The sequence below is a fragment of the Pelodiscus sinensis genome, chromosome 15, assembly GCF_049634645.1.
Source record: "Pelodiscus sinensis isolate JC-2024 chromosome 15, ASM4963464v1, whole genome shotgun sequence".
Classification (NCBI taxonomy): domain Eukaryota; kingdom Metazoa; phylum Chordata; order Testudines; family Trionychidae; genus Pelodiscus; species Pelodiscus sinensis.
In genome coordinates this window covers 2,460,464-2,486,301 of record NC_134725.1, presented here as the reverse complement: position 1 = coordinate 2,486,301, position 25,838 = coordinate 2,460,464, and the positions used below count along the sequence as shown (strand labels likewise).

The 25,838-nt window shown below is 48.1% G+C and overlaps 2 protein-coding genes across 7 annotated transcripts in view; one reads left to right on the top strand and one right to left on the bottom strand.

Moving 5' to 3' along the window:
* Positions 1-209: 209 nt before the first annotated feature.
* Positions 210-3,134, bottom strand: LOC142818380 (uncharacterized). The gene is made up of 2 exons (XM_075897754.1): positions 1,314-3,134; positions 210-1,059 (listed from the first exon to the last, which is right to left on the bottom strand). Exons 1-2 carry the CDS (start codon positions 1,725-1,727, stop codon positions 850-852), a joined length of 624 nt encoding a protein of 207 aa, XP_075753869.1. The 5' UTR covers positions 1,728-3,134; the 3' UTR covers positions 210-849.
* Positions 3,135-7,072: 3,938 nt separating this feature from the next.
* The window catches only part of LOC102454356 (POZ-, AT hook-, and zinc finger-containing protein 1-like), a 29,797-nt gene continuing 11,031 nt past the window's right edge, over positions 7,073-25,838 (top strand). The window contains exons 1-5 of one of the 6 annotated variants that reach the window (XM_075897834.1): positions 7,074-8,888; positions 12,009-12,072; positions 15,059-15,130; positions 15,923-15,940; positions 18,840-19,011. In XM_075897834.1, the coding sequence (XP_075753949.1) occupies positions 7,633-8,888; positions 12,009-12,072; positions 15,059-15,130; positions 15,923-15,940; positions 18,840-19,011 (1,582 nt within the window). In that variant the 5' untranslated portion in view covers positions 7,074-7,632. Of the gene's footprint in view, positions 8,889-12,008; positions 12,073-15,058; positions 15,131-15,922; positions 15,941-18,839; positions 19,012-25,838 lie in introns of all 6 variants that reach the window. The other 5 variants (XM_075897830.1, XM_075897831.1, XM_075897836.1 and 2 more) reach the window with 5 other exon arrangements.

Here is a 25,838-nt window from a genome sequence, read left to right as displayed (position 1 = left end):
CCCACCGACGCCCCCGGACCCGCAGTGTGGTGAGACGGGAGAGGCAGCCGGACTCCCACCACTGAGCTTTCCTTTCCCTTCCTCCCTTCCCTCCCCTTCCAGCTCCCTCGTCCCAGGTTTCCCCCTCCCCTCTCCCCCCCTCCCCCCCTCCCTCCCCCCACCCCACTTATGTTAAATAAACATACGTTTTTGTTTGAAAAACAGGTGTCTTTATTTTACAGTAGGTAGGGAGGGGAAAGGGGAAGGGGGGTAGGGTGGAAGAAGGCCCCAGTGGGGCATGCAAGGGAGAGGTCAGTCCTCCTCCTCCACCAGGAAGCTCTCCCGCAGGGCTTCCCAGATCCGGACGACCCCCCGCTGGGCTTCCCGGATGGCGGCGGTGCGGGGCTGACCGTAGTGTCCAGCCATGCGGTCAGCCTCAGCCATCCAGGCTGGCAGGAAAGCCTCCCCCTTCCGCTCACACAAATTGTGGAGCACACAACATGCTGCCACCACAGGAGGGATGTTGTGCTCGGCCAGGTCCAGACGGGTGAGGAGGCATCGAAAGCGGGCTTTCAGTCGCCCGAAGGCACCCTCCACCACGATGCGGGCCCTGGTCAGCCTGGCATTGAAGGCCTGGCGGGAGGGATTGAGGTGCCCCGTGTAGGGCTTCATGAGCCACGGCTGCAGTGGGTAGGCGGCATCCCCCACAAGGCACATGGGCATGTCCACGTCCCCGACCCTGATGTGGCGGTCGGGGAAGAAGGTCCCGGCCTGCAGCCGCTGGCACACGGAGGAGTTGCGGTACACCCGGGCGTCATGTGCTTTGCCGGACCAGCCCACATTAATGTCCGTGAATTGGCCCCGGTGGTCTCACACGGCCTGCAGGATCACGGAGAAGTACCCCTTGCGGTTGACGTACCGGGACGCCTGGTGTTCCGGGGCACGGATGGGGATGTGCGTCCCGTCGATGGCCCCCCCGCAGTTGGGGAATCCGAGGGCGCCGAAGCCCCGGATGACGGCGTCCGGGTCGGCGAGGCGGACCACCCTGCGGAGCAGCACCCGGTTGATGGCCTTGACCACCTGCGGAGAGAGACACAGCAAAGCGCCAATCAGTGGGGCGCCCGGGTGGCTGGGAGCGTTCATGCCCTGGCAGTGCCCCGCGCCCCACTCCCGGTAGCAACCCCCCTGGCTGCGTGTAGTACGGCTGGGACAGACCGACCCCTCCGGTGCGGGGCGCTTTCGCCTCCTCCCGCCCCCCCTTTGTCCCTGGGGCGGCCCATCCCCTCCTCGCAGCCCCTCTCCCCCCCCGGCTCGGTGGCCGACGAGTGCCATACCTGCATGAGCACCGCTCCGACGGTGGATCTCCCCACGCCAAACTGGTTCCTGACGGATCGGTAGCTGTCCGGCATGGAGAGCTTCCAGAGGGCGATGGCCACCCGCTTCTGGAGGGGGATGGCGGGCCTCATGCGAGTGTCCCTTCTGCGCAGGGCAGGAGCGAGCCACTCGCAGAGCTCCAGGAAGGTGTCCCTCCTCATCCTGAAGTTCTGGGTCCACTGTCGGTCCTCCCAGTGCTCCAGGACGATGCGGTCCCACCAGTCGGTGCTGGTGTCCTCCTGGGCGGCCAGGCGGAGAGGCAGGGGGCTGACGTGCACCAGGTGGTGCCAGGCAGCCTCAAGCCATTGCTGGCAGGCTTGCAGCAGCAAGTCCAGAAAGTGCACCAGAAGGTGCAGGGCGAGCTGTGGCTTCATGTTGCCACCTGCGGCAGCGGCCCCGAAGGGATGCACCGACACAGACGGGCACAGAGACCAACGCTTTGCTGTCCCTCGGCGAGGTTGGCAAGGAAGCAGGAAAAGCTGAGAACTGGCTGTCCAGGGGGGTCCCTTTAAGCTCGAGCCTCAGATAGCCTCAGACAGCAGCCACACAAAGCAACTACTGACCTGATGCCCTGCCAGAACCTGTTTCAGCTGCCCTTAAATGCCCCCCTGCGTCCAATCAGTGTGGACGCGCTAGTTCGAATTAGCAAAACGCTAATTCGAACTAGTTTTTAGTTCTAGACGCGTTAGTTTGAATTAGCTTAGTTCGAATTAACTAATTCGAACTAAGTTAGTTCGAATTAGCGCTGTAGTGTAGACGTACCCATGGTTCAAGCAAGGGTGTGCCCTACATACTTGCTTAAGTTGCAAAAGTACGATAAGTGAAAAATTGCATTCTTGTACCTGCTGTGATGTGGAACAGCTTGTTTTGAGAACTGATAAAGAAACTCCCTGTTTCTGTTCTCCCTCTGATCTTAACTCCCTGTTCCTGCCCTCTGTTTGTTCCTAACTCCATGTCTCCTTGTTGCCTGGTACTTGTCTTCTGTGCTGGTAAGAAAGTTGCTAATGCATTATGAATTGCTTAAGGTCACATTGTATAGTTGGCCAGATATGCATAGATATGGGAGGTTTAATTGAAAAAGGGGAGTGGGTTGCTTGGGCGAATATTCTATGACGCGACGGAACTGTCTATATAAACCTACTTGTTACTAAAATTGTGGCTGGTTCTCTTTGGAGATGGGCTGCTCTCTATTGTAGTGTGCACTCTTCAATAAAGAGCTTGTGATTGGCCCTTGCTGGTGTTGCCTGTCTCTTTGCAGTCAGACAACGAACCAAGCCGTTTGGGTTCGAATCCCTGACACCACTAAAACAAGATTTTAGCAGGGAGACACCTTGAAGCAACAAGAGTCAGTTCAGAGAAACTCCCTTATTAAATCAAAGTCGTGGGGAGCCCTTGGCGTGCCTGGCTCAGGCCCTCAGGAACCCAGCCTCCCAGTGGAGGGAGCCTTGCATAGACAGATCTTAGGGCTTGCACTGCTCAGTTCCACAACCTCAATAGGCCAGCACAAAGCTAAACCGGGACAGTCTGAGTTTCCCCAACATGGAGGGACGCAGCCTTGTTTAATCAAGAATAGTAATAGAAATGAGCTGTGTTAGCCTGGTGTAGCTGAAGCAAAATACAGGACTATGTAGCACTTTAAAGACTAACAAGATGGTTTAATAGGTGATGAACTTTCATGGGCCAGACCCACTTCCTCAGATCAAATAGTGGAAGAAAATAGTCACAACCATATATACCAAAGGATACAATTTAAAAAAAATGAACACATATGAAAAGGACAAATCAAATTTCAGAACAGAAGGGGGATGCGGGGGAGGTGAATGTCTCTGGGCTAATGATATTAGAGGTGATAATTGGGGAAGCTATCTTTGTAATGGGTAAGATAACTAGATCCTTTGTTCAGACTCAGATGTAAAGTGTCGAATTTTAGCATGAATGACAGTGCAGATTTAAAAGGTCTTTGTAGCAGGATGCAGGTAGTTAAGTCGTTGAGACAATGTCCTTTTTGGTTGAAATGGCAAGAAACTGTCTTTTCTTTGTGATCCTGTCTAATATCTGTTTTGTGGGCATTGATCCTTTGGCGAAGTATCTGAGACGTTTGTCCAATGTACATAGCAGACGGACACTTTCGGCACATGATAGCATAAATTATATTTCTGGAGGCGCAGGAATATGTGTTCTTGATCTTATAACTCACTTGGTTAGGTCCAATAATGGTATCAGCAGAGAGAATATGTGGACAAAGCTGGTAACGGGGTTTGTTGCAAGGGAAGGTACCAGGGTTGGTATTAGTGTGCTTCAGCTACACCAGACTAACACGGCTACATTTCTATTACTATTCTACATGCAAGGCACTACATTTAGCCGTTTGGAATGGAAATCCATCAACCATATGAAGAAACTTGCACAGATACAGACAGACATCATCTTTCTATCCAAGTGCAAGATGGACATTGTACCCAAAGGACTGAAAGTGAACAATCCATTAAGATCAACATACTGTACTGACTACAGTGAAAGACTCTGCCTCACACTATCCAAGAAATTAAGGAATCACCTGATAAGTATTTTATACAAGAAACAGAAAACCATCAAGAATGACATTTCTAACTTAGAGCGTCTCATCTCAAGACAAACATCCACGCCGACTGACACCTTGCAAGAGTTTTGTTCCACCAGACAAGAAATCTACTATACACACTTCTATTCCCTACAACAAAGAAAAGACAACAAACTTTCTAACCTGCTCCATACCACAGGCTACAACAGCAACTACCTCAACCCACCGGATAATATTGTTAACCTCTCCAGCTACAAACTCAATCCAGCAGAAGAGTCTGTCTTGTCCCGGGGTCTCTCTTTCTGCCCCACGTCCCCCACAAACTGGATACAATTTTGTGGTGACCTTGAGGCTTTTTTTCACTGCCTCCGCCTCCGAGAATATTTCCAAACCACCAATGAACATCAATCTGACCTACCAGATCCCCCCCTATCAACACCAAAGGAAAAATAATTCTATATGGACTCCCCCTGACGGTCGGAATTACAATCTGGATTTCTATATACAAAGCTTCCGCAACAACGCACAGACTGACATTATTCACAAACGACAACAAGCGACACACAATCTCAGCAGCGCTGAACACCATGCCATCCAGAGTCTCAAAAACAACCTGGACATTATAATCAAACCAGCTGACAAAGGGGGTGCTGTGGTCATTATGAATAAGGCCGACTATAACCAGGAGGCAACCAGACAACTCTCGAACACCACATTTTACAAACTTCTCTCCTCTGATCCCACCTCGGAATACCAAAAGAAACTACACTATCTCCTTAAAAGCCTCCCTACAGCTACTCGGGAACAAATCCACACAGAAACACCTTCTGACCCCCGACCAGGATTGTTCTATCTGCTTCCCAAGATCCATAAACCTGGACACCCCGGACGTCCCATCATCTCTGGTATTGGTACGCTCAAACCCTTTGCAACCAACACCCCCAGCTATCTCCGAGACACTACTGACTTCCTAAGGAAACTACAAAACATCGATAACCTCCCCAATAACACCATCCTTGCCACCATGGATGTAGAAGCTCTATACACCAACATCCCACATGAAGACGGATTACAAGCAATTACAACACTATCCCAGAGGACACCACTACCAACCTGATAGCAGACCTATGTAACTTTGGTCTCACCCACAATTATTTCCAGTTTGAGAACAACTTATACCTCCAGATCAGCGGCACAGCCATGGGTACACGCATGGCCCCACAGTATGCTAACATCTTTATGGCTGACCTAGAACAACGTTTCCTCAACTCCCGTCCCCTTTTACCCCTTCTCTACTTACGCTACATCGATGACATCTTTATGATCTGGACGCATGGCCAAGAAACACTGGAGACATTCCACAGAGATTTCAACAACCTACACCCCACCATCAACCTCAGCCTGGACCATTCTACATGGACCATTTTACCACAGTACAAATCACCAATGGAAAATTAGACACCACTCTCTACAGAAAACCCACCGACTCATACAGTTACCTACATGCTTCCAGCTCCCATCCAGCACACACCCTACGATCCATCATCTATAGCCAAGCCCTTCGATACAACCACATCTGCTCTAATCTCACTGACAGAGACCAGAAACTTCAGGATCTCTACCAAGCATTTATAAACCTCAACTACCCACCTGGAGAAATAAAAAAGCAAATTGAAAGAGCCAGATGAATACCTAGAAACCATCTACTTCAAGACAGACCCAAGAAAACCCACAATAGAACACCACTTGTCATCACCTACAACCCCCAACTTAAACCTGTGCAACACATTATCAATAAACTACAGCCTATACTGGAACAGGATACCAAACTCCAAGAGGCTCTGGGGGACAGACCCATAGTCTCCTATAGACAACCACCTAACCTCAAGATGATTCTTACCAACAACCACAGGACATACCACACTAATACCAACCCTTTTACCTTCCCTTGCAACAAACCCCGTTGCCAGCTTTGTCCACATATTCTCTCTGCTGATACCATTATTGGACCTAACCAAGTGAGTTATAAGATCAAGAACACATATTCCTGCGCCTCCAGAAATATAATCTATGCTATCATGTGCCGAAAGTGTCCGTCTGCTATGTACATTGGACAAACGTCTCAGACACTTCGCCAAAGGATCAATGCCCACAAAACAGATATTAGACAGGATCACAAAGAAAAAACAGTTTCTTGCCATTTCAACCAGAAAGGACATTGTCTCAACGACTTAACCACCTGCATCCTGCTACAAAGACCTTTTAAATCTGCACTTCAAAGGGAATCCTCTGAACTGTCATTCATGCTAAAATTCGACACTTTACACCTGAGTCTGAACAAAGGATCTAGTTATCTTACCCATTACAAAGATAGCTTCCCCAATTATCACCTCTAATACCATTAGCCCACAGACATTCACCTCCCCTGCATCCCCCTTCTGTTCTGTAATGTGATTTGTCCTTTTCATGTGTGTTCATTTTTTTAATTGTATCCTTTGGTATATATGGTTGTGACTATTTTCTTCCACTATTTGATCTGAGGAAGTGGGTCTGGCCCACGAAAGCTCATCACCTAATAAACCATCTTGTTAGTCTTTAAAGTGCTACATAGTCCTGTATTTTGTTTAATCAACTGATTTGTGTAGCTTCTCTTTCTCCCGCCGCCCCGTGCAAGAGCGCTTTCCTAATTGTTCATCTGGGGGGATTTTTCACTGGATTGGGAGCGAACTTCTGTACTCCTTTTCTCCCCGCCCCCAATCTTTGTGCTCAGTTTTCCTGGCCAGGGGGGTGCAGTGAAGATTTAAATGCGCACGGGAGAGTTGGTCTCCCTGTAGCCCCTGGCCCCTTTAGGATCAGCTTTCCTAAGGCGGGGGGGGGGGGGAACCGCTGCTCCCCCCACGGTCTCTCCTACAGGGTCGGGTCGAACCACAACCTCGTTATTTGGGGGAGGAGATGAGAGTGCAGTCCCCTCCCCCATGTACTCGGGCGGGGGCCTTGCTCTTCGTTCGGCATTGGCGGATCTGTGCTAGGGAGGGGGGAGACTGCAGCCCCTGCGGGCGGGGTGGGGGCTGGCCTGCTGGCTCTGGCTGCTCTTACATTGGCGGATACGGGGGGAAGAGGGACAGGAAGCGGGAGCCCGAGTGACGGGAGAGGGGGGTCTATTAAAAGGGTGGGGGGCGTTAGAGCCCCAGAAGAGAAGAAAAGTTTGCGGCGCTTCTGGTGCGGGTGCAGCGAGGCGGGCAGGGCCGGCGCTTAGTCGGGGAGCAGCAGCGGGGGGCTCCACTGGATTTTTGTCGGGGGTGGGGTGGTTTCGCCCCCCTTCTCCTCCCCCCAGGGGTGAAAGTGCAAGAGGAAGTGTAGCCGCTGCCATCTTTCCTCCTCTCCAAATACACAGGGAGGGACAGACGGACGGAGCCGGCAGCCCCCTCCCGCCCTGCCTGCTACAGCCGCGCGCTCCTGCCTGCTGCGGCCTCCGCGGCTGCCGGGCGGAGCTCGACCCGCCTCAGCTGCTGCTGTTTCAGCTCCGAGCTGCGCGCGCGCTCCTTCGCCGCCTCAGCCTTTTGCTCCCCCCCAATCCATCCCGTCGCGCTTTGCAAGCAGCGCGCGCCACCGCCGGGCCCGGACAGCCACGGGGAGGGAGTGGGGGGAGGCGTTGCGAACGCCGCCAGGCAGCCTAAGAGCGAGCGCCGCCTGCAGGCCACCGGGGGCAGCACAGCCCCATGGAGCGTGTGAATGAGGCTGCTGCCTGCGGGCCGTCGTCGGGCTGCTACACCTACCAAGTGAGCCGGCACAGCGCCGACCTGCTGCACAACCTCAACCAGCAGCGGAAGAACGGCGGCCGCTTCTGCGATGTGCTGCTGCGGGTGGGCGATGAGAGGTTCCCTGCGCACCGGGCCGTGCTGGCCGCCTGCAGCGAGTACTTCGAGTCAGTGTTCACCGTGCAGCTGGGTGAGGGGGCTGGTGGTGCGGAAGGGGGCAGTTCAGAGGACGGGACTGGCAGTGGGGCAGCCGTGGTGGGGCGGGAGCTGGAGATGCACACCATCAGCTCCAAGGTCTTCAGGGACATCCTGGATTTTGCCTACACCTCACGCATTGTGGTGCGGCTGGAGAGCTTTCCCGAGCTCATGACAGCCGCCAAGTTCCTGCTCATGCACTCTGTCATCGACATCTGCCAGGAGGTCATCAAGCAGTCCAACGTGCAGATCCTGGTGCCCCCTGTGCGCCCTGACATCATGCTTTTCCGCCCCAGCACTGCCGACCTGGGCTTATCCCTCGATACAACCAGTGGGGCCAGCCTGCCACCCAATGGCAATGGCATTGCTGGTATGCCCGAAGACGAGGCCACACAGGTTGCCCTCACCACCACCCAGTCCTCCTTGCCCATCCTGCAGGGCATGGACCACCTGCCCATGGTGGCAGGACCGTTGTCGCCACCTCCGCTGGCCTCGTCTTTCCAGAACATGGGGACCAGTGCCCCCACTTTGGGCACCAAAAGGGGCCGGGGACGTCCTCGCAAAGCAAATCTTTTAGACTCCATGATGTTTGGTACCCCCGGGGGCCTGCGAGAGGCCGGCATCCTTCCTTGTGGTCTCTGTGGGAAAGTGTTCACAGATGCTAATCGCCTACGGCAGCATGAGGCTCAGCATGGGGTGACCAGCTTACAGTTGGGTTACATAGACATCCCACCACCAAGACTTGGTGAAAATGGGGTGCATGGTCAGGACAGTCCTGATGCCCCCCGAAAGAGGAGCAGGATAAGGAAGCAGGTGGCCTGTGAGATCTGTGGCAAGATTTTTCGGGACGTGTACCACCTGAACCGGCACAAGCTGTCACACTCCGGCGAGAAGCCGTATTCTTGTCCAGTGTGTGGGCTGCGGTTCAAGCGGAAAGATAGGATGTCCTATCACGTTCGGTCTCATGATGGCTCTGTGGGAAAGCCCTACATTTGCCAGAGCTGCGGAAAAGGTTTCTCCAGGTAAAAGGATGTTGATGTGAATCATAAATGGAAAAGACCTAGAGGGTTATCTAACCCATCTCTTGAGGACCAGTGTAGAATCATCCATATGCTGCTAGTTTTAAATATCCCAAGTGATGGAGCTTTCATCGCTTCCCTTGGGAAACTGTTTTGCAGCCTTGTGGAAGGGTTAACTATTAAGTCATAAGGGGAGTTGGATCAGTCTTGGGTAACATTCCCAGTTTTGATATAGACTTGGTGTGTAATGGTGGGCAAGTGATTCATCTGTGAATTGAAATAATTGGGTACCTGAGAGAGGTGTTCTGTGGATTAATTATGAGCTGTGAAGTGGTTTGAAGCCCTCTACTGCAAGTTGCTATTGAAGTGCAAAGTATTAATAGATCTTAAAATGACTTGTAGACTGTTCATCAGTAAAGTTTTCCTGTCTTAACTTCACTCCATTTGTCCTACTGTGTGAAGAAGTGGTATTTCAGAGTCTGCAGTTACAGCTATCTCTTTAGTACATGGTCTTTGTGTTTACAGTCTCCTGAAGGGTATCCTGTTTCTAACCTGCAGCATACATAAGATCTGTATGTTTAATGTGGCTGATATTTGTTGTCACTTAAGTGAACTCCCACAAACAATTGGATCTTAGACACAAGCCATATTAAGGCAGTATCAATGTTTTGTTTTGAGTTCAGGAATGAGTTTGAAACTTGGGTCTTTCACAAATTCAATGCCCAAATTGAGGAGAGGGTAGATAAGGGAATAGTCAACACCAGCCTTCCTGTTTCAACAATATCCCTAGCTAATGGATCTGATCTTTTTGGTTTGCCCTGGTTGGTGAGAGAGAGCTGAGATGATAGCCAGAAAGCAGTGAAAATCTGCTTTGGATAAAGGTACCCCAGGAATATAAACATAAAAACCTTTGTCCCTGCTGAATCTGCTCTTGTCATAAGGACAGGGGTTTTTTGCTATACAAACAAACTCTATGACAAAAAGGAACTCTCCAATAATGGGCAAGTTCAGGGATGTTCTAAGACAACAGATTTCAAGGTGATGCTGTTTCTGTATCAAGTTTAATCACCATGAGGAGTTAAAGGCACTTTTGAGTCCTGTACCTGCACATGAGATCCCCTGCCAGTTTTTATTTTCCAAACGCACTTAAAAAAAGAAGAGAATCTCCCTGTTGTTGCTATGCTGAAAGACTTTCATGCATAATATAAAGTAACTGATTCTCTGAGGTCCTGAAAATTCAGTGCTCCCATTGAGTTCAGAAAGCCAGGGTCTAATGTTAAAAAGGAAACAGTGAAAATGTCTATATGCCTTCATAAAATAAAAATCTGAAAAAAGAGGATCTTACTTTTCCTCTAGTCTTCTAGTTTTAGTAATCTTAAGTGTTATACCAAGGTGGGTAAACAAATCAGACAGAAGTGTGATGTTTAATTTTACAGTACACCTTTAGTTCAGGGGTGATCAAAGGGCCCTCTGTGGGCTGGATCCGGCCCGTGGCCGCCCTGCCACTCCCCCATCCCCAGACCAATCAGGACCTGGGGGTGGGGGAGCGCGCGAAGTCTCCTCGCCCCTGCAAGAGTGTGCGGTGGCTAGAGACACACACCGGCTGTTTTAAAACCGCTGGCATTTATCTCTAGGGGCCGCACACCTTTGGTGGGGGGGCAGGGGGAAGCTTTGCACTCTCCCCGTCCCCAGGCCAATCGGCCTGGGGACAGGGAGCGCGCGAAGTCTCTCGTGACCTGTCCCTGCCCTGCCCTGCCCTGCCCTGCCCTGCCCTGCCCTGCCCTGCCCTGCCAGGGGCATGCAGCGGCTAGAGAGACGTACCGGCTGTTTTAAAACAACCTGCGTGTGTCTCTAGCCGCTGTATGCTCTTGCAGGGGTGAGGAGACTTTGCGTGCTCCCCAGGCCCTGATTGGGCAGGGGGAGCACAGGAGGTCTTATTCTGCTGGGTGCCTAGAGGGAACCGACAGCTGTCTTTAAAACAGCTGGCATTTCTCTCCAGGGGGCGGGGGAGGGAGGGGGAAGACTTCTTGCACTCCCCCACCCCAGGCCAATCAGGGTAGGGGGAGAAGCACAAGAAGTCTCCTGGCTGGCCCCGCCCCTTCCGCCTGAGGCCCCTCTTTTAAAAATCATTGACCACCCCTGCTTTAGTTCAAGGATTGGTTCAAGGGGCATCCCTGAAGTTCATAGGTATGTACTAAGAATTTAAACCTCTGACTGGTCTTTCCAGTTAAACAGTCCCAGCCCACCTGCCCAAGCATCAGGTTTAACAGCTTAACTGTGGCGTTAACTCTGTCTTCTGTCTCCAGAGAATGAATTCCACCCAGCTCTCTCTGGCTGGCTGAAAGTTGGGGGAGGAAAGGAGGAGAATTAGTTTCCGAGCAGCTTTGGTCTCATACAACGAAAAGCTTTCTTCTTACCCGGAGGAACACCCACTAGGAAAATCGTTAGCTATTCAGGCTTCCCTCCTTCAAAACATGCTTTACAAATTTTGGGGACTGGACTAACTTCTTTCAATAATAATTTGCTTTTCCGTAGCATCTTCTGTCTGAGGCCCTCAAAGTATTTTACAAACATAAATTATGCATCACAGCATAGTTGTAAGGGAGGACAATATTTTTCCATACTATATATGAGGAAATTGAGACACAAAAGTAGAACTTAATGCCAAATTTTTCATACTAGGGCACCTAAAGTTGGATTCCTAAATCCTTATTTGGACACCTAAATCAAGGTGTCCTGACTTTAAAACACTCAGCACTTCACACACTGAGGTCAATGATTTTGGTGTCCAGATATGAATTTAGAAGTCCAACTGTAGGCATCCCCGTGTGAAAATTTTGATCTAAATTTTCTGACTTTCTTGATTAGAAAACAGTATTTCCTTGCCGAGGGATGGCAGAATATCAGAGTAGAGCTCTAACTGTTTCTGATCTTTGTCTACTGAAGTAAAATATAATGGGTTGCTTGAATAACCTGGAGTCCAGATACACCAGAGAGAACTCTTCTTGGAGCAGATGCAACAGTAGCATCTAATTTTAATGTTTGTTTTGAAGTGTGTGTGTGTGTGTGTGTGTGTGTGTGTGTATACATATACATATATAAATACATATATATTTTTTTAAGGCCAGATCACTTGAATGGGCACATCAAACAAGTGCACACGTCAGAGAGACCTCATAAGTGTCAGGTAGGAGCAGGGGTATAAAAGAGGGTTAATATCTTTTTATTTTAAAAATGGGCAATGAATGTACGTGTGCGCGAAGAAAGATCAAACATTGATAGAAATATTATGTATATTATGAACTGAGATAAATATGTAACTAATTATGTTAAAAAAACTGACAGCTGCTTTACAGTCTTCTCTCTACCCTCCCCCCACTACTCCCTGTTGTCATCTCCTGCTACTCTGGTCCTGCCTCCCCTCCCCCTCTACCAGATGTTCTTTTTTGCTGCTCTATCCCAGTCCCCACCCTGGAAATCTTACCCCGCTGTTTTGTCCCTGGATGTCTCAAATGATGTCCTTTTTCTCTTCTGTAGTTGTGGCCACTAACACGAGACTCAAATTCTGACTTCAATTTTTTAATATAATTTCAAATACAATTGTTTAGCTTCACTTGCTGTGAAGCTCTTTGTATCACATAGCTTTCAGAACATTGCACTGAGCAAAACTTGAAGCTTTTTTCAGCAAGTATATGAGTGATACCAGCACAGTATCCTTTGAAATGCAGTTTAATATCAGCTTATATAGTTCTTTACAGTTAAACAATAAGTCGTTGGTTAAGGTTTAAAAAAAAACCAAATCAAGATTAACCTTTTATAATCCATTTGTGAAGCGGGTGGGAGAGTGTTTTGCTCAGATGCCTGTTAACCAGTTTCCATTACAAGACCCTGTCTTCACACACTTGTAACTTTCAGAAATATATATCTCTTGGGCTAAAATTTTCATGTTTGGTCTCTGAAGGAAGGTGCGGGGGCCACTTGGCAGCTCCAGCCCAGTGGGCTGGAACGGTCCTACTGCTTGTCCCCATTTAATCAGGTAACCAGTTAAACTTAACATTTAATCAGTTAACTAATTAAACAGGATTTTACATCCCTAACATACAGACATATGCACTAAGCCTACAATGCTGGTAGAAACTCATCAGTCTTTGACCAGCTGGTGTGAAGCTTACAGAAAATGTGCAATTGACTAATAACACTGATAAGCACTAATTGTCCTTTGCTAACTGGTAACTGTTAGGAAACAAATGTTCTTTAGTATTAAATGTTAACAACTAAATTCATGTGAATTTAAGGGTGCATTGAGCACTCAAAAGTCAAGACATGAAAGTTAAGGTTTGACAAACGATCTTAACTCTACCCTTTACACATATGGATTACATGAGCACAGTTTCTTAGAATAATCTCCTTTCTCTAGAATTGTAGAAAGTGCAGCGAGGTATTGTATAATAAAATGGCATAATTAATTGTTATTAGGATGATGACAGAGTTATGGTAGCGAATTAAACAGTAGCTTATGCTTGACTTTTGACTGCTTAATTGTTCATAATTAATGTTGCCATAATAAAGTGTAGAAGATTTTGCTGAAGGCCTCACACCCACACAGATACACACCACAGAAAGGATACTTTCATTCTGGAAAAGTGCTCTAAATTTGTTTCAGATCTGAAATATATACAAATGTGGCTTTCAGTCTAGTTATCTCCTGAGCAATGACTTTCCCTTCCATAGAGAATTATCTTTCTTAGTCACCAACTTTGGGCACTGAGGAACAAAATAGCTCAATATTGACATGTTATTTCTCCATATCCCACCACCATTTTTCCTTGTTTTGTCTTAGAAATCAGTGAAGCTGTTTTAGGGTGTGTCTAGACTACAGGGTTTTGTCGACAAAAGTGGACTTTTGTCGACAAAACTATACCTGCGTCTACACTGCCGCTGAGTTCTGTCGACATAACATCAACAGAACTCAGCAGTTTTGTCGACGGCTGTAAACCTCATTCTACAAGGAATAACGCCTTTTGTCGACAGAGTTCTGTCGAGAGAAGGCGTTATTGCATCTACACTGTCCTTTGCGTCTACACTGTCATGTTGCTTTGTCGACATAAGCCCTTTTCTGGAGGATTTCTTATTCCTACTTTCAAGTAGGAATAAGAAATCCTCCGGAAAAGGGCTTATTTTCCGGAGAATCGCGTCTAGACTGGCGCTTTTCTCCGGCTTATCCCCGAGCCAGAAAAAAGCGGCAGCCATGTAAATGCAAATGCCGCGGGGGATATTTAAATCCCCCACGGATTTGCAATTCCGACTCGTCTCATTAGCATCCCTTTTCCAGAAAGGGATGCCAATGTAGACGTAGCCGAGCTGGCAAGTTAACTTCAGGGCAGCTAAAATGAAGTTGTGGTGAGGAAGAGATGGTTATGTGCTAAATGCCGCTCATATTGGTCGCTGTTGGGACTAATCAGCACACAACGCTGTCTTACCTCACTTATAAAGAGAGCTTGTCTCTGCAGACAAGCATCTGATTCTACCTTTTTACTTCCTCTTAAAACAGACATTGAATGGGGAAGGAAGCCCTCTACAGAGCCACGTAATCTGAGAAATCAGATCCAATAAGTTGCTTTGGTGTCCAAGGCAGACACCAAATGGAACTCTGGATACTTTTCTCCCTGGTAACATTTGAAAATTTTAAATCTGTCAATTAAGTGCTTGACATGGGAGAAGGGGTAAGTCAGTTTGCTGGCCGTAAGGGGATAGTTCAGGTTGCTGCCCTGGAGTCCTGAGATAATCCACTCAGTTGCTTGAGTGCCTACTTTGTAGGGATTGGTACTAATGTCAGGCTGCAGGGTGAGAGGAATGATGGTTTAAAAATACCGTGGACTGAAATAGCAGAGAAAGATTGGGGGAGAGAGATCAGAGATTCGTTATTTCTCAGGGAAGAAGGCACAGATTGTCCTCCTTCAGCTGACAGTTCTAGGTAACATCTGGTAATTCAAATAAAGAAGAGAAAATGCAAGTTGTTAAAAATCAAACTACATTTACTTAAACAATACAAATAAAATCTATTTAATGAAATTTACCTACAATTGGTGCTCCAAATCCAGTGCTTTCCCCCTTGATTTCAGTGCAAAATGAGTTTCTTCCTGTCCTAATTTCTCTTACTTCCTGCCTATTAGCAGGAAAATGGCAGCCACCATGGAATAAGCTCAGAGACATCCACAGCCATAGAAAAGTTGAAACTTCAAGAGGTATTTCTTAAACAATGTTACTTTAAACTTTTTTATATATTCTTTTTTTGGTCTATTTATCTACCTATGCAGTGTTTGATAGGAAAGCACTGGAGTTTTCCTTTATTATTATTAACAATATACTTAGCACCCATTTCGCACTTTACATCTGTAAAGCCTTTTACAAACATTAACTAATATTAACTGTAAGAGGTTTTCTCCAAACCTGGTCCTGTCTCCCTTGTATGATTCAGCTAAACTGGTTTTTGCTTTCTCAAATGGACCTTTTTTTTTTTTTTTTTTTTTTCTCCTTCAAGTCTGATCAGTACATAGATTATCTGGGAACGGACTCTAGAAAAATTAGCAGCAAGTCTGATAACCAAACAGAAATATGATGGCATTACACCCACCATAAGCTTTCCACTTGATCTCTTCAATGTAGGATAGATGATGGTTTTAATTCTAACACATGAAGATTTGTGTAGTTTATCTGTAGTCTGTAATAGAACTGATGCCCAGATATTCCCGCTGCATTTATACACAAGCTTGCTATCACTTGATATTGAATTATTGGTGATAGAGCTTTTGACTTTCATACTCTACTGCTCAGGAATGCACATTAACTTTATCTCCAACAGGTTGATTTGTTGTTGGAATCTTGATTTAATGACTTATTTGTTTCCAGTAGCATTTTGCTAAATGAAACCTACACCTATTTTGCTCAGCGCTGTGTCCTGAGAGTTCATATGAGAAGAAATCTTTCATGTTAAAGAAATTACTTTTTTTTTCCCCCCATCATCATTTGTGACATAGGAGTCTTTCTCTAATGAGGTCAGTGAAATTCCATATATCACAGTAATCCATATTTGTGTAACTGTTTTTTAAACTATACTAGCAGGCTGTGCCCCATGCTTGCTGCACTTGCCAACCCCCCTCTCTCTGGTAGCTTTCGCAGCCAGAGAGTGTGAGAGCGTGATGATGTCATTCTGTTGCGCGGAAAGAAAAAGGTTTTTATATATAGAGAGAGAGAGATTAGGCACTGATCCTGCAAGGTACTGAGTGTTCTGTTTGGTGCAGAGTACCCACAACTTCCACTGAAATGCAGTCAGTGGAAGAGCAAGAGTACTTAGCACCTCCCAAGATTGACCTTTAGAGCCTGATCGAAAGCCTACTGAAGTCAATATGCACCTTTCAAAAAACTTTAGTGGACTTAGGATCAGACAATTAGGGAGAGCTACATAAAATTCTACACATGATTGTCGTATTGCCACTTTCATTTATTTTAAGCTACTATGTTGTAATTGTAGTGCAGTAGTTATGTTATCTTAACAGAATCTACTTTACAGTGAAACAGCTGTCTGAAAAGTAAAGCACTAATTCTTTATATGACAAAAAGCTAAAATTCCCATTCCCCAGAACACTTACTGAGCTAATAAAATCTCCTAGGGGGGCTGTGGTATAAACCATGTGTCTCAATTATTCACCTAAAGGGTGCTGTGCGATAAGTTAGTCACAGCACAACCTTGAATTTTGTTACTTTCATCCACCTGGTCAGGTCACACTGATATTTCTGGTTTTCTCTGTCCTCCATTGGTGAGCAATAGTTCAGATGGCATTTTTTATGTGAAATGTTGGTAAAGATTTGACAGCTTTAAGGTATATTCTGCTAATAATATGATCAGCCTTGCAAAACTGTCAAAAACATTATAGTCCAAGCACGAAATCTGCTTGCCTGTCCTCTGCTATGATGATGATGGAGGGTGGGGACGGAGGTCTTACTCACCTGTAAAATTATTTCCCTGGGGTGAATGGGCAAGTAGAATTTTGCAAAGCTGACATGTATAGTCATTGTTTTACACTACATTAATCTTGGTGCATAGTAGTAACTGGAGTATGACACCATAACAGAGATCAAGTTATCCAGTGTAAACAGAGTACACAGTAGGGATGTTAAAATACATTTATGTGTGTAAATGTGTAGCTGCTGAATTTTTTTAGCAGTTACACATTTAAATGCAGGGAGGCAGTAAAAGTCGGCTCCCCGCGTGTACCGGCTCCCACCTTCTCTTCTCTTCCCCCCCCCCCCCCCCCCCCCCCGGCCTCTGATAGACAGCAGCATAGGAGCCAGCTCCCACCTGCCCCCTCCCCCTTGCTACCTCTGATACAGAGACATGGAGGAGGCATGTAACAGTGAGGGTTAACTGAATGTGTTCACAGACACACGTTAACATCCCTGGCACACAGTGGCATTCTGAGGTAGGGATGTTAAATTTCGATTAATTAACTAATCGAATACTTGATGGGATTTCCAGTGACTATTCGATTAGCTGATAAGAACTAGCGTGGTATTCCACCTTTGAAATGTAGGGGCTCTTGTGCATTTCATAGATTGAAACGCCACGTGGAGCCCAGGGTCAGCAGAGGACTCCCCGCTGGCTCCGGGCTCCATGTGGTGTTTCAATCTTTGAAATGCACAAGAGCCCCTGTGGGGACTCTTGTAGATTTAAAAGTTGGAACGCTACCATTGCACCCCTGCCACCTCCCACGGAGCTGGAGCTGGGGGGAATCGGCTTTTAAGCCGGCTCCCCCACGCACCCCCTTCTCCCCCCCCCCCCCCCGCTGCCTCTTTCTGATAGAAGCAGCAAGTGCGGGGGGGTGGGGTGGAGAGCAACTAGTTGATTAGTTGCTTACATCCCTATTCTGAGGTCTCCCTGCTGCTGTGGATGCCAACATGGTTCTCCTTCTGTAGTGCCCTTTGTGATCCTGTCAATCCAGCCTTACTTTTAGTTCTCTGATGCTTTGTTTATACATCATTGGGGGTCCAGGGGGAAACCATAGAGACTAGAGTCAAATTGATGAGATCACAAAGTGAGTGCAGGAAGGAGACAAAGGTATTGAGGTGAGCCTGGCTTATGTGACCATGATGTCACCATAAAATGAGCTAGGATAGAGTCAGATGTGACAAAGAAGGATAATGGCAAATCTATTTATATTACCAAATATGACTTGTGAAGTTTTAGTAACACAGATTTCAGTGAGGAGCTGAGGCATTTTAGACCTGTGTTTTTATTCAAATTTTACAGATTGCATTGTGTCAAAGCTTCTTTCTGTCTGTTAGGGTATGTCTACACTACCCCGCTAGTTCGAACTAGCGGGGTAATATAGGCATACCGCACTTGCAAATGAAGCCCGGGATTTGAATTTCCCAGGCTTCATTTGCATAAACTGGGTGCCGCCATTTTTAAATCCCTGCTCGTTCGAACCCCGTGCCGCGCGGCTACACGGGGCACGAACTAGGTAGTTCGAACTAGGCTTCCTAGTCCGAACTACCTAGTTCGTGCCGCGTGTAGCCGCGTGGCACGGGGTTCGAACGAGCAGGGATTTAAAAATGGCGGCACCCAGTTTATGCAAATGAAGCCCGGGAAATTCAAATCCCGGGCTTCATTTGCAAGTGCAGTATGCCTACATTACCCTCCTAGTTCGAACTAGGAGGGTAGTGTAGACATACCCTTAAGTACTAATCCTGGGGCCTGCTCTTTTTGAGTAGTAACATTGCATCCTATGCAGTGGGATGGTAACTTGGATTGCCTGTTTGGGAAAATTAACTCATGAAGTTGCTTTTGTTCATATGCAGGCTTTGAGAGTCTTATGGTGAGGGTTACTTAGTGTAGATACAGTAATATGATTACTTGCAGCAGATTGGTGGCTAACGCTGTTCTCCTACTGGCAGACTTGTAATGCTTCCTTTGCCACCCGTGACCGACTACGCTCACACCTAGCATGCCATGAAGATAAAGTTCCATGCCAGGTGTGTGGAAAGTACCTGCGGGCAGCGTACATGGCAGATCATTTGAAGAAACACAGTGAAGGACCAAGCAACTTCTGCACTATCTGTAACCGAGGTAATGATGAGCTCTCTCTCTTTCAGGGGGATGGTGCAAGGCAGAGAAAGCGCTACACTCGCTAATGCTGTCTGCAACAGAAAAAGATCATACCATAGCTTTCCTTATTGTTTTCCTCATTGAACAATGAACATCTTGAAATTGATGGAAGTATTGGCCTAGCCTTTGGACATGGCTAAGTGCTTAATATTCCTTCTCTGATGAAATTTAAATTAAATGCAGAGCTTAGCATTTTAGGATGGCTCTATAAACAATTTTTTTGCCAAATTCCCCTCCCACGTCCCTCCAAAATACCCACTTCCTGCTTGCCATGATGCCATTCCCTGTGCACCTTCTCACTGTCACCGGGCTGGACTAATTATCCTGGGGAGGACATGTGAAAAGATTCTTTGGTTTCATTTTACAGAAGTATATGTGATATCCTGGTCCCCTCTTAGCCTCCTGCACCAGAAGTGGAGTTCAGCTGCTCTCTCATTTGAACCCTAGTAATTGGTTTGTGCTGGTTTACATTTATAAAGTTGGCTTGTAAGAAAAAGAGACAAACAAATTTTCATTTATAAAACAAAGCTAAGCTAAGCTTTTTCATTACATATGTACTTCCCACAAATTAGGGAGGAATGCCTGCAGATGTAGAGTAGGGATGTAAAAGGTTAAACAGTTACCTTACCGACATGCTTACCAGATAACCGGTTAACCGGAGGGCCTGGCAGGCAGGACCCCTGGCCATGACAGGCTGGAGTAGCCCCCCCTGCCGCCGGTGGTTAACTGGTTAAACAAATTCTTTAATCAGTTAACTATTATAGGCGGTTTTTACATCCCTAGTAGGTAGCGTACCTTCAGGTCCCATGCTGTGGATAAACAGGAAAAAGCTTCTGGAAGAAGGAAGTTAAAGGGTAATGGAGTCTAAGACTAGACTGACTGATATCATGAGATGCTACTTCAGAACAATGCTGTAGTTTGCAAGAAAGATATGCAGCTGGTGCCAAGTGAACAAAAAGATACTTGTGCATGTCTTCACACTTCTCTTACCAGCAGTGGAATGAAAAATGGTTCACAGGGAAGGCGAAAAGATGCCTACTAGAGGATTTCCTTGGATAATCCACCTGTGTAGGAAGCATCAAAGTTAGGGTGTGTCTACACAGCACCCTAAACTCGAAATAAGATACGCAATTTGCGTATCTTATTTTGATTGGATTTCAAAATAACAGGCACATTTAAAAGACGTGGGGTAGCTATTTTGGGATACCTCCAGAATCCCGAAATAGCCCTGCTGTCTAGACATAGAAGAAGAGGTAGGAAATAAAGAGACTTCAGACTAGGGATGTAAAATCCTGTTTAACCAGTTGAACACATTGTTTAACTGATTAATGGTGGGGGGCTGCTCCAGCCTGGCTGGAGTGGTCCCCCTGCCCACCACTGGGCTTAAGTACACACTCTCCCTCCTCCCCCCACCTTCCCCCCCGCAGGCAGGGGCTGCACTGGCCGGGTTGGAGCAGCCCCTGGGCGCGGCGGGCCTGGGCCCCCCAAAGGGCTAGAGCAGGTGCCTGCAGCAGGCAGGGAGCTCCTCCAGTCCCCACTGGTTAACCTTATCTGGTAAGCCCCACCCATTAAGGGTGAGGCTAACAGGTTAAACATTCACATCCCTACTCCAGACTCACAAGGAAAGGACTGATCCAGGTATTGTCTCAAAAGCACTGTATTTTCTCGTCTCCAGAGACATTTGTCTCCTACTTCACATATCTAGATATACACTGGTTTGTTTGCACAGAACCCTGACCAATACTTGGCTAATCTTTGAAGTGTACCTACTAATAACTGATAACAATTATTGCAGGTAAGGGATGTTTCTGCATGGCATTAACTTGGTGATGGGTGAAGTAAAACCTGTTGGGTTGTTGAATGGGTTGGTTTCATGTGTAGGGAACACCTTTTGGTGTGTTGGAGGCAGCCACTGTCAGTTATGGGACTGCTTTTTTGTTTTGTTGAAGGGAGCTGATATTTATTGAGAGAATATAGTTACCAGGGCTCAACAATTAGGGCAATCTACTTGCCCATGGTGAGTAGATTTTAGCCCAGCATGGCGCTGCAGCGCAATCAGCGCATGCGCAGCGTGCTAAACCACGTGGCTGGCGAGTGGGGCTCGCTGCTGCTTGTCAAGCCCTGGTTGTTACATAGCAGAAAGTTTGGGGCAGTGTGCAGGAGAGGAACAGTTGAGTGGTTAGAATGCATAATGGTGAGTAGTGAGTGACTTCTTAAATCGGCAGTTCCCAACCACCAGTCCGTGGCACTCTACCAGGCCATGCTCCCAGCTGCTAATGAGCCCCGCCTACTGGGGAGCTCTGTTCTCTGTAAGGTGCGCGCCTGTGTGTACACTTAAAAATTCTCCTCCCACAGTGAGTGGCGCTGCAGGCTGCCCAGCATGCCGCTGCTGGAGCTGGCCGCGGTGAGGCTGTCCCTACTGGGGAAGCCTCACCATGGCCCTGGTTCCAGCTCCAGCGGCAGCCATGTGACCCAGCCAGTGGGGCTGCATGGCGGGCGGCTGCTCCATGTCCTTTCAGTTGCGGGGGTGTGTTCGGGACCAGGGAGTGGAGCCTTCACGGCCATGAGCGTCCCAGCCTTTATCGATCCTGAGGAGGATCAGGTTAGAGGCCCCAGGGAGCTGCACTGGGTGTCTGCAATTTCTGCCCCTACTCCAGCAGGGCCCAGCTTCCCCCACACAGTCTCTCCTGCTGGCTCCAGCCTGCACCATGTGTCTGGCCACTTCCCAACGTCCCCGGGGCACCGCAGCCAGCAGCGCCGGTTAGAGTTGTGTGGGGGAAGGCAAGCTCCCTGACTCAAACCAGCGGGTGTCAGGGGGTTAGTACCACTCGGCTGTTGGGTGGGTGCCGCGAGCCCAAGATGCCCATGGGCTGAGTGACCCTGCCCCTGTAGGCCCCAACTGTTAACGGCCTGGGGATGAACTATCGAGGTCCCAGAAACGTGTGCCCGCCCCTGTCACTTGTGCAGTAGACACTGCCAATCCCGTGTGTGTGTCAGGGGCTGGGCTGTTGCCAGGCCTGGCAGGAACAGGGTCTTTTCCCAGCCACGGAAGAGTGCTTTGCTGCGCTGTGGGAGGGCTGCGTGGACACTGGCACGGCAGCCTTAGAGCAGTCATGATTGGGGCAGCAGCGCACAGCTGGGAGACAGTGCAGGGCTAGGTGAGGAGGGTGGGGCAGGCATTGGGGGCTCCAGGGGCGGGGCTAGTGCTGGGGGCTCTGGGGGTGGGGCTAATATTGGGGACTGGTACTGGGGGGAGGCTCTGGGCGGGGGGGGGGGGGCGGGGGTTGGGTGCAGTGGGGCTATCTGGAAACAGGAGGCTGGCACTGTGGGGCTTGGAGGGTGGGAGGCTAGCACGGGGGGTTGGGTGAAGGGGATCCTGGGGTCAGTAGCTGGCACTGGGGGGTAGTGGAGGGGTGGGGGGCTCTAGAGATTAGGGCTGGTACTGGGAGACTCTGGAGGCCGGGGCTTTTGGTGGACTGGTAACATTTTATTTGCATAATGAATGTGCAAATATACAAATAAAATGTTACCAGTCCACCAAAAGTTTGTGAATGGGTTCGCTAGTCCCTGGTATCAAAAAGTTTGGGAACCACTGCCTTAAATTATGAAAGAGCCATTGTCCACTGTGGGAACGCCTTTTGAGTCCTTAAAGTGAATTAAGATTTTGCATGGAAACACCAGTTTACTAGGAAATCCTTAGGACTCTTAAATTCCATTGGTTGGGACATTGAAATGACTATAGGCCTCCTTTAAGGGAGTGCCTGACTACTGAAAAACTTTTCTTTAACTTAGGCTATGTCTACACTGCCCCCGTTTTGCACAAAAAATATGCAAATGAGGCAAAGCGTGGAGTATCGCCACACCTCATTTGCATAATTAATTAGGCTCTGTTTTTGCGCAAGAGGCTTTTGCACAAAAAGGAGCTGTCTACATGGCTCCTTTTTGTGCAAAAAACCCCTCTTGTGCAAGAGCCGTTCTTCCTGAAAAAAAATGCGGAAGAACAGCTCTTGTGCAGGAGTCGTGCAATAGACTTTAGAAATATTTTAGAAATCTCTAAGTACTGAGAAAACAGTTTTCCAAGCAGTTTTCAAAAATCCATCACTGTCAATATCTGTTTAGTGACTGGGACACCTCTCTCTCTGAGGGGCAGCTTTTTTTTTTTTATACTTGTCAGCAGGGGCTCCATTTGATGCAGAGTAGGGTTGAGATGGTTTTGCCATAAAGAGATTTAAAAGTTGCTGTAAGGAAAGTTCTGTAAGTTCATTTTTAACATTGGTTTGTTTAGCTGAACAATTAATACATCACATTTTTTAAAAGTTTATGAAAATTGTTAACCAAAATATTCTTTCTAAAGGCAAATCAAATGTATTTAGTTTAGATAACCAAATTGTCAACTGCTGCTTCCTGTCTAATTGTTATATATTCTTCTCTTACTTTCTTTTAAGATCCTTAGAAATTTTTTATGTACAGGCAGTCCCCAACTTACGCGGATCCGACTTATGTCGGATCCGCACTTACGAACGGGGCTTTCTCGCCCCGGAGGTCGAGGTAGCGGATTGCTACCTGTGAGCTCCGGGGCGAGAGAGCCCCGTTCGTAAGCTGCTCCGGTGCCCCTGGTCTGCTGGAGACTGTCTCCAGCAGACCAGGGGCACTGGGTGGGTTCCCGCGCTTCTGAGGCTTTGCTCTGGCAAAGCCTCAGAGGCGCGGGAACCCTCCGCTGCTGCCGCTTCAGTCCCGGTGCCTGTGGTCTGCTGGGGACTGTCCCCAGCAGACCACAGGCACCGGGACTGAAGCGGCAGCCACGGCGGGGTCCCGCGCCTCTGAGACTTTGCCAGAGCAAAGCCTCAGAGGCGCGGCACCCCGCTGCCGCTGCGGCTCTGCTCCCCGTGTCCCTGGTCTGCTGGGGGGGGGGGGCGCAGCTAGTGTGCCCCCCCCAGCAGACCAGGCTTTTGTTTTGGACCCTGGGGCAGAGCAGCTGGGGTGCTGCCGATTGGTCCTGCAGTGCCGCTCTGGGCACTACTGGACCAGCCCGGCAGCACCCCAGCTGCTCTGCCCCAGGTCCTGATTCAGCCGCTGCTGGTCAGTTTCAGCAGTGGCTGAATCAGGACGCCTGGGGCAGAGCAGCTGGGGTGCTGCTGGGTTGGTCCAGTAGCGCCGAGGAGCGGTGCTACTGGAGCAACCCAGCAGCACCCCAGCTGCTCTGCCCCAGGCGTCCCCAAGTCAGCTGCTGCTGAAACTGACCAGCGCTGACTACAGGAAGCCCCAGGCAGAGTTGCTCTGCCCCAGGCTTCCTGGAATCAGCTGCTGATCAGTTTCAGCAGCAGCTGACTTGGGGACACTTGGGGTTCTTAAGTTGATTCTGTATGTAAGTCAGAACTGGCGGTCAGTTTCAGCAGCGGCTGAATCTGGATGCCAGTTCGGACTTACATACAGATTCAACTTAAGAACAAACCTACAGTCCCTATCTTGTACGTAACCCGGGGACTGCCTGTACTGGTTTAAGTTGGGTTTAGGTTCAAAGGAAGTTAAAGGAGACAAGCATCCAATACCCTTAAACTCCTTTGACAATCTTCGTAGTGTTTTTTATAATAAGATATAGTGATTAGAAAGTGCAACATAAGACAGATACTTTCTGATAAGTACATGTCCAGTTTTCATGCCACAGGCATCCAATGAGTGGACTAAAGCCACAGGTTCTACTCCTTCTATGTAAGGTGTGGTGTTCAGACTGAGAATTTGTTGTAATTGTTTTGATAGAAGGATGAATTCTTGCCATTCTCCCTGCTGGACTTGAAGTAACTTCTGAAGACCAGGGGCTGGAGACATTTGCCAGCTGCTCTAGATATGCCCAATTTAGACACTATGAACAGGGTTCATCCTGCAGTTCTTCTTGGGAAGAATTCATTACAGTCAGAGGAGATAGGAAGGAAGTAGCCTGTTCCTGTGTATGTTTGAAAGGCTTACAATGGTAAGAAGCAGCAAGATTTGCTCCCTGGGGCTGTGAAATGTGTATGTGGATAAGGCAGTAGAGGAGATGGGGATTTTTTTGTTGTTAAGATGCTTAAAGTCAATACCTGAAGTAAGTGACATTGTCTTGACTATTAAGGCCTTGTTTATGTTAAAATAGGAGTACAACCCTCCTACTTTGGATGCATTTATATCCGTGTATGAAGGTGTTTTATACCAGAATAGCTGTCCCTGTATGCGAAGGGGAATAAGCTATACCCGTGTAAGGGTACGTCTAGACTACATGGCTCCGTCGACGGAGCCATGTAGATTAGTTTACTAGACATAGGAAAATGAAGCAGCGATTTAAATAATCGCTGCTTCATTTACATCAAAATGGCCGCTGCGCTGTGCCGATCAGCTGTTTGGCAGCACAGCGTGGCAGTCTGGACGCTCCACAGTTGACAAGGGAAGCCCTTGTTGACCGCCCTGTTATGTCTTGTGGAATGAGGTTTACCGGGGCGGTTGACAAGGGCTTCCCTTGTCGACCGCGGGGCGTCCAGACTACCGCGCTGTGCTGCCAAACAGCTGATTGGCACAGCGTGGCAGCCATTTTTATGTAAATGAAGCGGCGATTATTTAAATCGCCGCTTCATTTTCCTATGTCTAGCAAACTAATCTACATGGCTCCGTTGATGGAGCCATGTAGTCTAGACATACCCAAAGGTACCTTTTATATCAACATAACTGCGTCTACACAAGGGTTTGTATTGGTTAAAAAAACAAACAAAGAAAACCTCCTCAAATCAGCATAGTTATACCAGTACAACTTTCAAGTATAG

Bases quoted from the DNA above. Each gene is read 5' to 3' on its own strand.
- LOC142818380 (XM_075897754.1), bottom strand. From the start codon at position 1,727: ATGAAGCCACAGCTCGCCCTGCACCTTCTGGTGCACTTTCTGGACTTG. The intron at 1,060-1,313 runs GTATGGCACTCG...CTCTCTCCGCAG, and splicing joins TCGGAGCGGTGCTCATGCAG to GTGGTCAAGGCCATCAACCG.